Below are 14,135 nucleotides of genomic sequence, written 5' to 3'. Positions count from 1 at the left end.
TGTAAGCTGTTACTTACCTGGCAATAAAACTGATTCTGATTCTGACGTACACAACATCCGAACCAACAACAGTGGATTGTCCCAAAAACAAATATTCTCATTAATTGTTAATTAATTCATGTGTGTTTAGGTCAGGAGATAGTGAACTGGTTTGGATTTGTTTTAAATTAATTAGCCCACATCAGAAACTCTTATTCTTGTATTATTCATAAAAAGGTGCTATGCAAGTCAGTAATGAAAATAAACCATCTGGTGTATGTTGATATAGATTTTGTAAACTTAATTAGGGCAAAAGCATTATATTACATGTAAACTCACGTTCTCATTGTTGAAAAACAAAAGTTTACATGTGTGTATATGTCAGAAGACTTTGATTTTTTTTCTATAAGGGTTATATTATTCAACCTTGCTGTTTGGATGTGCAGTGCATTTCATTTTTGGGGGGTTTTCTTAAAGGAAACATTTTTATCACAATGGTTATTCCTGTACAATGGTTCAAAGAGTATTTATACAATGCAATTTACATATATAATATAATAACATACACAAGATGCTGTTTGGAGTTATTTTCAGTTTAATAAATGTTGAAGAATAAATGCAGAGTACGGTTTCTTTTATTTAATTTTGAGACAAAATTTGTATGGCCTCCCTGCAACAATCTGAGTTTCCCCAGGCAAAATAATTGCCTGTTCTCTATAAAAAAATCTACTTTACGAGGTGCATTCCATTTTAATTTAATGATGATATATTTTGGAGAATATTTTAGGAGTAACGATGAGGAAGGCTACTCTGCAGTTGCACTCAGCATAAACCATAAGGTTTATGAAAATTAAAAAGGTGTGTGCGCGTGTGAGCTAGGAATGGTACTCACATCAATTTCACTCAGCATGACATCCACAACACTTCCAATGACGATGACAAAGTCGAAGACATTCCAGGGATCTCCAAAATAACCCTTGGAGAAAACAAGGACAGACCAGATGTGTATGTTTGTGTCTTGAGATGACACACGTCATCATGCATGTTCATTCATGCACCTCTTCTCTCACAAAAGCAAATTTATATAAAGAATTAATACATCTTGTACATACTGGTGTGCAGCTGTGTAGGCTTGTCACGACTACTAACTTTTTTTGGACGATACAGTTTCCCAGATATTATTGAGATAAACAATATTATTTTCATTTTAAGACAAATATTTTCTGAATCTTGTTTCTCTTCTGATGGCTCTTTTGTAAGAATGTGTATGAATGTGACTGAAAATGTGCGGTAAATAGCAGAGCTCTATGACTGTCTGAATTCGTTAATGTGACTTGTGCTGTTAAAGAAGGGCTTTGAGTGGTCGATAAGACTAGAAAAGTGATATGTAAATACATTCCATATGCTTACAAAAAATTACATATTTTAGACTGGGAATGGGAATTGTACATACATTGTCAGTACCAGTGATAAGAACTGCTTTAGAATGGATGTTATTGAGTGTGTTTGTGAGTCTCATTTACTCTTAAAGTAAGAAAACTCACTTAAAATAGTCAAAGTCAGGTTAAGAATTCTGAAAACTCAGTTTTTCTATCTGATCAGAGAGCAGCTGCATTACTTACATGTGGATGAGGAACCACCAGTGACCCAACGAGTGAAAATGAAATGTGATTTTAAACAAAGCATGATATAATATAATAATAATAATAGTAATAATAACAATGTTATTTGTAAAGCACCTTTCAGAAGCAGCTTCACATTGTACTGTTACAAAAACATAAAAATGATAGATGATTAAAATCAGCGTTCCAACAATAATACAGTTTTCATCTGTATAAAAATAGATATATAAGGACGACATCACAAAAAAGCAAGTCTATAAAAATGTTTTTTTAATGTAAATGTATCCCTTAAATGCCAGGGAAAGGCGTGTCTCCGGCCTCATTACTCTGGTGGGTCGTGACTTGAAAAGTTTGACAACCCCTGGCTGTTTAAGTCTTCAAGCAGATGGTAACACTGTGCTGCGTTTCCACCACAGAGAGCAGATGAGAGGATAGAGCAGCTTGAATTGCTGGAATGTAGTTGAAATTCATTCTTATGTCAACAAACATACATGTAGACACAATCTCTATCATCGAGGTCAATAAAAATGATCAAGTTTATCATACGATAAGTCGACATAAGGACATGGTCACCTAGAATCATGAACTCTTGTGGACTCCTCTCTTCTTCATTTCTTTGATTACCCTTCTTTGTGTGTTTCTGTGAAGTTACTCACTTATGTTTTGTTCATCTTGAGTTAGGTATTTCCTGTTTTATTTTGCATTCAAATTCCTATTTTCCTGTTTCTTATTTGGTCACTTTACGTTTTCTTGTTTCTCTGTCATTGTCTGCACCTATCTCTGCCCTATTGTGTACATAGTCTTTGTGCTTCCTTTGTCCTTGTTGGTTCGTCTGTTGTGTTTCTGCTCTGTTCCCTAGTGTCGCCTGTCCACATTCCTGAGTTTTCGCCATTGCTCATTATCTGAGTTATATTTTGTTTATTTTTCCTTTAGAGACTAAGTCTGTTTTTTGTAATTTTATTTATCAAACACTCCTTTTCCCTTACCTGCACTTGGGTCCTGATCCATGATACCTGACACGCAATTATCGTTACTCGTCGACCTCGGTTTAAAAGTCACTGTGCACCACTGCTCTATGCTCTCATGCTGCAAAACCCTGCAAAGGTCCAGATTTGCACCTGCAAAGCTCAGCATCCTGCAATTATCCTACAAGTTCTGCTTTAGCAACCATAGCTTTGTTACACTGTGTTCATGTCTGCTAGTTACTTTGGCTTAGTAGTTAGCTTTATCTTAGCAAGTAGCAATGGCTTCTCGCTCTCCCTCTTACCCGACATGCTCCTTCTTGCTTGGCGGGTCTCAGGTTCTGCTCCCCCCCCTAGTGTGTTCATACGAAATGACTGTCTGGCAACAGACTACATAATCCTGGACAAGGCGCCAACTACACTGTCGGTGTTGTGATTGGTTACATTGCTACCAATTTGCCCTTGATATTTAGCCTGCAAGAAATCTAGTTGAAGTGGTCGACATGTCAGTGAGCCTCTCAAATCTCGTTTTTGAAGAGTTCATACATTGTGTTTGGCGAGTGCCATTCGAACACCGACTTGTCTCGGATCTGGGGCAGTTAATATTTAAATATAACTAAATCAGAGCGTGTGTTGAGGTTTGACTAACCTTGGCTTTGAAGGCCATGAGTTTGAGGATCATCTCCACAGTAAAGAGCACAGTGAAGATCACATTCAGCATATCAGACAGGTGAGTTACATGGTCTGACTGGTTGCAGTGCTGTAGGTTACAGAAAAAGAAAGACAGCTGTATGAAAAGAGAGTGATTAACCAAAGGGCTCAGCAGCATTTGGACCTGGACCACACGATTTTCAGCTTTTTCCAACACTTTATTTTACCCCCTAATAATATAAGTATCTAGTCTGGTATGTAATTTATATACTGAGACCTGACTAGACAGTGTTTTTTTTTTTTTTACCCTTGCCACTACATCTGAGCAAAAGGAGGCAGTTACTTTCCTGTGCACCAGTTTTGGGGTTTCTTCACGTATCCGATTTTATACTATTTAATCATTTAATTGACGTCATGACACAAAATATCAATCATAATTAATAAGTAATTTTAGTAGGCTAAGAAAACAAAAACAAAAAGTTTAGCGACATGCTCAATTTGCCTTTCAATCATGAGACAGACAATCAGTGTATTAAATGTAGATGTGATGTGTGTGGTATTCTTACCTGCATTCCCAGACACATGGTGTTTAGCATAATGAGCAGGAACATAAGGTACTCAAAGTAGCAGGAGGTGACGATGTACCACACCTGATACTGGTAGGGGTTCTTGGGGATATAACATCGCAGTGGTCGGGCTTTAAGTGCATACTGCACACACTGGCGCTGGAGGGGTTAAAAAGTTGATGAGCTGCAGGGCTTAGACAAGTAAACATGATAAATCAATATTTCAAACAGGATGATGACTTCAGACAAGAAATAGTTGAAAGTGAAACATCAGCTGTCAGGGGCAATTTATGTTTCAGTTTTCCCAAGGACATTTTGACATTCGGACTAGAGGATTGAACCACCGACCCACTCCCTCTCCTGAGTCACAGCCGGAAACTAATACGTGATGAACGAATAATTCAGAAGCCACACTCCCTTTATTTGACCAACAAATAATTATTTTTTTTAATTCAAAATAGTATACCTCAGGGCCATAGGATAGTCTCTGGATTTTTTTCAATGTAATGGAGAAGGAAAATCTAATCTATTTTTAATTAAAGGTAAAAGGTTTTAATTCAGAAGGCAAGGCAAGTTTATTTGTATATCACCATTCATACACAAGGTAACTCAGAGTGCTTTATAGAAGTATTGAAGTTCATATAGACAAAGACATTCAAATTTTGAATAAAAGCAAAAAATATTTAGACATTAAAATGAAAGCATTACATTAAAATAGATATTAAAACCACAGAGATAAAACATGATTTAATAGCAATAAACGTGTATTTAAAAGACAAGAAATAATTATTAAGATTTATTTATAGGAAAGCTACAGAGAACAACAGTGTTTTTAGGCCTGATTTAGATGAGCTGAGCATTTGAGCACATCTCAGGTGTTCAGGAAGTTTGTTCCACAGGTGAGGAGCATAATAATTGAATGCTGCTTCACTTTGTTTGGTTATTTTTCTGGGAACACACAGTAAACCGGTCCCTGACAACCTGAGGGGTCTGGATGCTAAATAGGGAATTATAAACTCTAGGATATATTTTGGTCCAAGACCATTCATTGCTTTGTAGACCAAGAGTAAGATTTTGAAATCTATCCTTTGACTCACAGGAAGCCAATGTAGTGATTTAAGGATTGCTGTGATGTGGTCCAGTTTCCTGGTATTACTCAGGACTCTGGCAGCAGCATTCTGGACCAGCTGCAGCCGTCCAATTGATTTTTTGTTAAGACCTGTAAAGACACCATTACAATAATCTGACCTTCTGAAGATGAATCCATCAACAAGTGTGTCTGTGTCTTGTTTTGACAGAAAACCCTTGATTCTAGCAATGTTCTTTAGGTGGTAATAGGCAGACTTCGTCATTGATTTTAGGTGGTTGTTAAAATTCAGGTCAGAATCAATAATTACACCTAGATTTCTGGCTTGATTCGTAGCTTTCAGTGACATGGATTTAAGGTGAGCATTGACCTTTCTTTTTTGGGGCCAAAACAATCACTTCTGCCTTATCTGCATTGAGCTGAAGAAAGTTCCTGAAGAAGACCTCCGACTGTTATTCAGACGTTTATTGATGCTTTAACTCAGGAAGCAATATAGGTCTTGAAAGTAAGTTATACCATGGAATCGTATTGCTTAATAAGGACACTACAGACTATGTGAAACAGCGATGGGAAAAAGAGTTGGACATTGAAATAAATGAAGACGTGGCCTAATGCCTGGGAAACACAATCGTAAATTGTTAAAAATGTCTTCTAAAACAGATGACCAACTCCATAAAAAAAAGAATTGGGAAAAAAACGGTGGGAAAAACGGTGAACTTATTTAGCCAATGAGACACATCCCTCATAATTACTGTATGTTAACTTATGTGATTTGTTTTTGTATAGGGTTATTTTGCCTTGACTTACTGACTCCCCCTTGACCCCATTTTTGTTCAGTTTATGTTCTTGTGTTCTTGACCTCTTTCGGTAACTGTCTTTATGATGTGAAAAACGTTCCTAAATGAAGAGTAAATAAAAAAGATAAACGTTACCAATTTAACTGCTGCGGCTGATTGGTGTATAGGTGGTTTATTAGGCTAAAGAGTGACGTATGTCTGTGATGAAAATCCCAGCTTTGTTTGTAGTATACATATAGCAGGTAGAGACATCACATTTCTGTTAATGTATGGTCTGCTTCTCCATACACTTGCTAATGCGATCACCCTTAAGTACAAGGCTTTTATTGCACATGTGAGCTTTGTTATTCCAAGTAAAATGTACACAATTTAGCTGTGGCTACTGCTCTCAACGCGCATGGCTGCCTGCTCTCTCTCTGTGTGTGTGTGTGTGTGTGTGTGTGTGTGTGTGTGTGTGTGTGTGTGTGTGTGTGTGTGTGTGTGTGTGTGTGTGTGTGTGTGTGTGTGTGTGTGTGTGTGTGTGTGTGTGTGTGTGTGTGTGTGTGTGTGTGTGTGTGTGTGTGTGTGTGTGTGTGTGTGTGTGTGTGTGTGTGTGTGTGTGTGTGTGTGTTTTGCCTACCTGGTTTTTGTCCAGCTCACAGTTCTTATACTCCTGCTCTCCTTGCTCCTGGAAAGTAACAATGACGAAGCCCACAAATATGTTCATCATGAAGAAGGCGATAAGGATGAGATAGATGACAAAGAAGATCGAGATGGCCACCCGGTTGTTGTATACAGGGCCTTTATCCTCCAAGTTTGAATCAATGGCTTTATATAGTATCCTATGTAAATGGGAAAAAAAGATGTTCACATACATACACACACACACACGCACGCACACACACATACAGACACACAGTGGATTTTTTTCTTATTGATGATTTTCCTCCACACTGCTAACTAAACTACATTCACATTGGTAAGATCACTGAATGCTGAAATTAATAGAAAGCATCAAAGAATGATAACTCACTTTGGCCATCCTTCAAAGGTAGAAATGGTGAAGAGAGTCAGCATGCCATTGAGGATATTGTCAAAGTTTAGTTCTGAATTTGTCCATTCCCTCTTGTGGACCTCCATTTCATGAAGTGCTCCTTCCTGGTACTTAATATACCAGCCTCTGAAGGACAGAGTGGGAGGGAAAGACAGAGATGCAGGGTCACTGTCAAGATCATACATTTTAATGCACAAAATCCTTCTGTTTGTATATTGTATGTTTCAAACATACAATGATACAGGACTGATGAGTAGAGAGGAATGTCTTGAAAAGAGACTGTAATGCTTACAACTACATACAATATCACAGGCTTCATCATTGGATGTAATGCTTTTTAAGCAGAGCAGAACTACTGCCTCCTTAAAAGCCTTTGGTACATAGCCTGTTAATATAGATAAATTGATCTGATCTAATATGGAATTATTAATTAAAGGTAATACATCCTTAAACAGCCTTGATGGAATAGGATCTAAAAGACAGGTTGATGGCTTGGATGAAGTGACCAGTGAAGTCAGCTCAGCCATATCTATAGGGGAAAAGCAATCTGAATATAAATTAGCAGATACTGTTGGTTCTGAGGCTACTGTGTTGGACAGTGTGTCTGTGCTATTAGTGGGAAGAAGCTGATGATTTTTTTCTCTGATGGTAATTATCTTATTAGTAAAATAGCTCATAAAATCATAACTACTTAGAGTTGGAGGAATAGACTGTTCAGTGGAGCTTTTACTATCTGTCAGCCTGGCTACAGTGCTGAAGAGGAACCTGGGGTTGTTTTTATTTTCCTCTATTAGTGAAGAATAATATGTGGTTCTGCCATTTCATAGGGCTTTCTTAAATGTAATTAGACTATTATTCCAGTCTAGGTAAAAATCATCTAGTTAAGTGGAATGCCACTTCCTTTTTAACCTACTGATGTCTGTTTTAAAGCACATGTTTGTGCTTTGAACCTTGGAGCTATCCACCATTTGAATATAATAGTAATAGCAAGGTCCTGTGTTCGAAACCAACCAGGGCCTTTCTGTGTAGAGTTTGCATGTTCTCCCTGTGTCTGCGTGGGTTTTCTCCGGGAACTCTGGTTTCCTCCCATAGTCCAAAGACATTCAGATTGGGGTTAGGTTAATTGGAGACTCTAAATGGGCGGTAGGTGTGAACGTGAGTCAAGGATTGTTTGTTGTTGTATGTTTCCCTGTGATAAGCTGGCGACCTGTCCAGAGTGAACCGCCCAATTTACATGGTCTGGGGACCACCTCTAGGTCTTTAAAATGATCAAAATCATAAATGAAATGATCAAAATCAGTTGAGATTTAGCAGCTGAGCTGTGGTTGAGTTGACTTGGAATGACTGATAATTTAATGCATGAAAACAAAAGGTGGCACATTTAACATGAAAAGTTCAGTAAAAAAACTTTCATATTAGCATTAATGTCAAGTCAATCGCACAAAAAATAACAAGGTAAGAAACCAGATCCCTTAATGCCATAAAAACAAAGTGACAAAACATTAAACATGAAAAAAAGAAGTAAATCATCAACAAGATGTTGGCCATATATCAATTAAGTATCAATTAATTGAATAAATATATATATATATATATATATATATATATATATATATATATATATATATATATATATATATATATATATATATATATATTCTTAATGATTGTAAATATAACTAGTTTAAATTTGCTACATGTTTTAGGACACCATACTATGCTCAGGGCCTTTCGTCAGGATTCTGCTTCTGGAGGTTGTTGTGGGTCTCTTTTCAATGATCTAGCCTACATGAATCACCCAAACATGCACCTCTCCTTAGCCGCCACAAATTCCTGAGCAATCAGTCTTCTTTTTCAGTTGTCAAGCTTATCTTTATGAATATGACACAGGCAATATATATATATATATATATATATATATATATATATATATATATATATATATTACTTTTACTTTTTCAAAAGGTTCATTTCACTCAACTCACATCACCGGCTGATGCTTCCAGAAGACACTTAAAGACACAAACAAACTCTTACACATTAAAAATGAATAGAACGCTTGTCCAACTCTAAATTATAGGTCGTATAAATGCGAGCGCGGGGGAACAGTTACAGGAACTGTTGGGGACATGGAAGAGATACGAGGAAGTGATAAGCAATGCTAGCCAAATTTAAAGCACCCTCGGTCTTCACACTCAGTCTTCCTTACATCCTTCACACACCACTTCAAAGTTAGTATGTCTAAAGAGTAATTAGTTATTTTGTCAATTATGCCTATTGTTATTGCAGGACAATGCAGCATAACAGTTCAATGAAACACAACAAAGTCCTTACTTGCATGTTTCTTCTGTCATTTTGTCAGGATCTGTGCAGGTATAGAACTTGCCCTGGGAAGGCAACAAAGTGACTTTCTCCATGAATAGGCAGATAAACCAAGATAATTTATGAAATACAGTTCTAATCTAAACGTTTTCTTCTCATCTTACTTTGAAAAGTTGGACTCCAATGCAGGCAAACATGAAGTCTAGTAGCATGGTGACCAGTACAATATTTCCAATGGTCTTGACAGCAACAAACACACACTGGACCACATGCTACAAAGACAAATTACAAATATATGATTAATCAGGTCAGTATGAGGACATTTGTACTTTGTACTGGATGTCTCATACCTTGAGTCCCTTGGCTCTGTTGATGGCCCTCAGGGGACGGAGTACCCTTAACACCCTGAGAATCTTCACCACTGAGATGGCACTAGATCTAGATGATACAAACAAAGACATATATGAAATTGCTTCTTTTTTAAATCCAGGACTAATTGGATACATTTCTAGACTCAACTTACTCCATGCCCATTGAGAGGAGAGACACACTGACCACCAGAAGATCCAAGATGTTAAAAGAGTTCCTGCAGAAAGACCCTTTGTGAAGTACAGCACCATATGTTGTCATCTGAAGAAAGAAAATATTTTCAATGCCACAACTGTACTTCAGATAACTTTTATTCTGTTATAACATAGCTTATAAAAACAAAAGGACAATCATGCACCAAAAAGCAAAATTAATGGATATTAAAACTATTACACTGTGAATATAGTGACGACCAATGAAAGGTAATACTAATCTACTGTATAACAAATAGTATATTTTTTAAATTCATTTTGAGTCATCATGATTGATGCTAGAACATGATAATGTTCTAAAAAATGAATGAAGAAATCCATTTTGGTTGGTTATTACATAATTCACCATATTATTACATTGTCATGAAAAAGGAGTGCAACCTCACATTTTGTAAGAACCGCTGCATTAGCAGAAATTTATTACATATTGCATTCAGGGTTTTTATTACAAAATGCGGAAGATTATTACATAATGCAGGTGTTATTACATAATGAAGTGAATATTTTTTTAGTTTTGACATTTTATTAAATAATGCGTTGTTATTACAAATGTGTTGTTACAAGGTGTGGAAGAGAAGAATAATAACAAAGGTTAGTTAGTTGCCAATACATTAGTAGGTGGTTCAGAACATAGCCAAAAAAAAAACTGCTAGTTTAAGAAGCTTAAAGCCTTAATAGAAGCTTAAAGACATCTTAATCAGAATTCACTTTGGCTCCTGCACCCTTCCATTTGAATTGACTGAGTGCAGAGATTTTTGATGTTGATTAATTCAAACCTGGTTTATTTGGCAGTGTTTTGAGTTCCAATGATATGTTTGGTTGTAGAACATTAAATTATTTTGTTACTTAGATACTTTTGAGTGACAAACAAAAGGAAACCAAACATGAAGCATCTGTAAAAGGTGTTTCACACAAATTTCCAGAACAGCTTTAGTTACCACTGGCATACATTCTCAAAGTCTGTGGAGCTTTATTGGGGGGGAACAGCATTCTTATAAAAATATTTGATTAATTTCAGTTGGGTAGAGATATATGGATCCAACCCATTTAGTGACCCCTCACAAACTGTGTAAATAACTACCCCATTCGGTTTCTTTAATTTGTCACCCATTAAATCCTGTGGTACCTGTAATTACCTTGAGCACAATTTCTGCAGTGAACACTGAAGTGAAGACTATATCAGCGTAGGCCAACACCTAAAAATGTCACAATATTTATAATATAATTAAAATTATTTAGCATATATTAAATGCTGAAAATATGAATGATTACTGTAATTCCATAATAACATTGTAACTTCAACATTTATTACAACACAACAGCCATTTTTTACCTTATTCCTGAAAGACATGGGGTCAATAGGATCCTCAGCGGCCAAGGAAACAGATGACAGCAGGATGAAGAGGAGGATGATGTTGGTGAACGTAGTTGCATTGATAATACGATGGCAGAGCTTCCGGAACCTGAAATGATCAAAAGACATTTTTAGTGTCTTAAATTTGGTGAGGCAAATTAAGCCATTTAAGGAAATCAACATTTTGAATCTCCCACAAATGGATTTTTAACAGGATAATTCAGAATAGACTATAACCATCCTCCCAAGATAAACTTTTTGACTGTTCACCATAGACTATATCTTTAATCTATGGAGATATCTGACTCCTGGAAGAACAACCATATTCAGAGAACATCTCTTGTTAACATTTGAAAGCAAAAATTCCATGTAAACCAGTTTGGCTAGCCTTTTTCGATGACCTTCACTTGGAAGGTCATAGACCCCAACCAAGCTAGCACTAGGCCTGCTAGCCTCCAGCCTGCCACTACGTCGGCTAGCATCGGGCTTGCTAGCTCTCACCCAACCCAACCCGATTTCACACCAATGGATGGCTTTTCTGCCCTAAACCTGGAGGATCCCAATGTCCTCTTCAGTGGAACTCCCCAGGCTCATATCAGAAAATACCTACCCCCCTGAAGCTTGGCAACCAGTAAAAATTGACAAATTACAATGTTTTACTCTGACACTAGCTGTAAAAACGTGTTTAGATTCTGTTATTTCAATATTGACATTTAAATTATTTTATCATGAGAATGATGAATCAATTTCATCATTCTCTGCGTTTTCAATCGATTTATGATTTGTATCACTAGTAAAAACAAGTCCCACCTAAAGCGTTTTAAAAGTCTATGACTACATTTTTATTTCTTTCAACACCAATAATTCCTAGCAACATACTTGTTCTGAGGTCCAAAGATAAAAAAAGAGCTGGCATCTGGCATTGGCACTGCTTCCTCCTTTAACTGCAGATCTGCCATTGGACGAGGTCGGGGGCTTTCTGGTATATCAGGGTCTTCCTCTTCATCATCACCTAGCCAACAGAAAGAGGAACACATTAGCTGAATTTTAAATAGCTCAATTAAAAATAAGATAGGGGTTTAAGATTTTACCAGGAAAGTCTGCTGGAGGGAAAGGGTCTTTAATCTCATTGACATTCGACTCAAACTCGTCAATTTTGAGCTGCAGATTGGAAAATGAAACACTTTTAAGGTAAGAAAGAAAAATATCAAATTATAATTATTATTTTGAGATTCATTTACATGGTCAATGAATGCGCTCGTATGCCTCACCTTGGCAGTAGTAGGGATGCCCTCTATGCCCTTGGCCCTTTGCTCAGCCAACTTCTTTGCCAGATTTGCTTTCTCTTCTGACACCTTATCGGGTATATCAGCTCTATTAATGAACAGAGAGATTGATATAACTGGTTGTTGCTTTTACAACTTAAATAATGTTATTCCGATGAAAAAGGGATAATTTCCTGTTACAATTGTACAACATCACAATTGTCCGATGGGTTGTTGTAGAGACGGATAAGAGGCAAAGCTTCCAGTGGGCCTTCCTCTGTGCTGCTATTGTATTATTGTACTCTAATTTTTAATGCCCATCCCTAAAATGCCCTTCGAAAACAACTAACATAAAACATCAGAGGATAAGCGTAAAAAGGGTAAACTTTTATTCACATCGGCAGTAATGACACCCGATTACAGCAATCGAAGGTCACAAAGATGAATATTTATTCAGTGTACTTAGCAAAAACCCCTGGACCCCTGCTCATCTTGAACAGTGATGACATGTATAGCCACACATCCTCATTAAACCGCTGGTTGTCGAGGTGGTGTCCAGATAACAGCGTAAGCTTCATAGATAAGTGGCGACCTTTTGGAGAATTCCTGGTCTGGTGCAGAGAGAAAACATACTTTGGATGGTGCAGCTCTCATTTCTATAAACCTGACTTAGTTAGCTGTATGGTCAAACAGACTGGTGACAGTCCAGACATTCACCCCCACAACACCTCATAGAAACTGTGTCTGCCCAACCAATTCAACTATGTAAACCAAAAGTAAATAAGAGAGGTGGGACACATTCAGACCTTATAAAAATCAACACTAAACAATAAAAGAACCAAAAAATAGAATGATTAAATGTGGATTATTAAACATTAGGTCACTTCCATCAAAATTTTTGTAAGTGAGTGATCTGATAACTGATGGTCACTTTGATTTATTCTGTATAGCTAACACCTGGCTACAGCCAGAAAAAAAATGTGAGCTTTAAATGAATCAACACCTTCCACTTAAATAATACTCATATTCCTCGGACCACAGGCCGAGGAGGAGGAGTAGCAGCAATTTTCCTATCAGACTTATTAATTAACCCCCAAACCAAAAACAGCTTTAACTAATTTAAAAGCTTAACTCTTAGCCCCATATGCCCAAGCTGGAAATGTCAAAAACCAGTTCTGATAGTCATATATCGACCACCAGGCCCTTACTCTGAATTATCTGAATTTTCAGACTTTTTATCTGAGTTGGTGCTTAGCACAGATAAAGTTATTATAGTGGGTGATTTCAACATTCATGTGGATGTTGCAAACGACAGTCTTAGTTCAGCTTTTATTGCACTAATAGACACAATTGGTTTAATTCAACGTGTAAACAAACCCACTCGCTGTTTTAATCACACCCTTGACCTAATAGTATTTCCTTGAAACCCTCTGTTAGATCACTTCTGATTCACATTTGAATTCTCAATTATTGAGTACTCTGAATTCTGAGAAAAGTTCTATTACAGCAGGTGTCTATCAGAAAACTAAGTAAATTCAAGTAAAATATTCAATCGTTATTTACTCAACTGTCATGTGTCAGTACAGTAAAGGATAGTTATCAAAACTTTACTCTCACACAAATTGACTATCTCGTTGATAGTAGAACAGCCTCATTGAGTACCACACTCGACACTGCTGCATTCTGAGAAAGTAGACAGTCAAACAGAGGAGGATAGCTCCATGGCACAATGCACAAACATCTGCTTTAAAGTAGACGTCACGTAGGTTAGAAAAATTGTTTAATTGCATATTAGAAACCCCTTCGAAATGCCAGAACCACATATTATTCTTCACTAAGAGGGAAATAAAAATAACCCCAGATTCCTCTTCAGCACTTTAGCCAGGCTGACAGAGTAAAAGCTCTACTGAACAGTC

General features: G+C 36.9%; 2 protein-coding genes across 2 annotated transcripts in view; one reads left to right on the top strand and one right to left on the bottom strand.

Moving 5' to 3' along the window:
- Window positions 1-14,135, top strand: part of apobec2a (apolipoprotein B mRNA editing enzyme, catalytic polypeptide-like 2a) — a 55,708-nt gene that overhangs the window by 5,788 nt on the left and 35,785 nt on the right. The gene's annotated exons all lie outside the window — the stretch shown is intronic.
- LOC118309200 (dihydropyridine-sensitive L-type skeletal muscle calcium channel subunit alpha-1) overlaps window positions 1-14,135 on the bottom strand; it is a 67,197-nt gene that overhangs the window by 28,643 nt on the left and 24,419 nt on the right. The window contains exons 15-28 of the mRNA XM_035631041.2: window positions 12,226-12,328; window positions 12,046-12,115; window positions 11,834-11,966; window positions 10,934-11,063; window positions 10,737-10,796; window positions 9,543-9,649; window positions 9,370-9,457; window positions 9,184-9,291; window positions 9,032-9,084; window positions 6,677-6,823; window positions 6,284-6,485; window positions 3,781-3,939; window positions 3,213-3,323; window positions 872-955 (exon numbers count right to left, since the gene is read on the bottom strand). Of these exons, the coding sequence (XP_035486934.1) occupies window positions 872-955; window positions 3,213-3,323; window positions 3,781-3,939; window positions 6,284-6,485; window positions 6,677-6,823; window positions 9,032-9,084; window positions 9,184-9,291; window positions 9,370-9,457; window positions 9,543-9,649; window positions 10,737-10,796; window positions 10,934-11,063; window positions 11,834-11,966; window positions 12,046-12,115; window positions 12,226-12,328 (1,555 nt within the window). The remainder of the gene's footprint in view (window positions 1-871; window positions 956-3,212; window positions 3,324-3,780; window positions 3,940-6,283; window positions 6,486-6,676; window positions 6,824-9,031; window positions 9,085-9,183; window positions 9,292-9,369; window positions 9,458-9,542; window positions 9,650-10,736; window positions 10,797-10,933; window positions 11,064-11,833; window positions 11,967-12,045; window positions 12,116-12,225; window positions 12,329-14,135) is intronic.

Source organism: Scophthalmus maximus, chromosome 6, assembly GCF_022379125.1.
Source record: "Scophthalmus maximus strain ysfricsl-2021 chromosome 6, ASM2237912v1, whole genome shotgun sequence".
Classification (NCBI taxonomy): Eukaryota; Metazoa; Chordata; class Actinopteri; order Pleuronectiformes; family Scophthalmidae; genus Scophthalmus; species Scophthalmus maximus.
The sequence above is the reverse complement of the archived record's forward strand: the minus strand, read 5'-3'. Positions and strand labels throughout refer to the sequence as shown.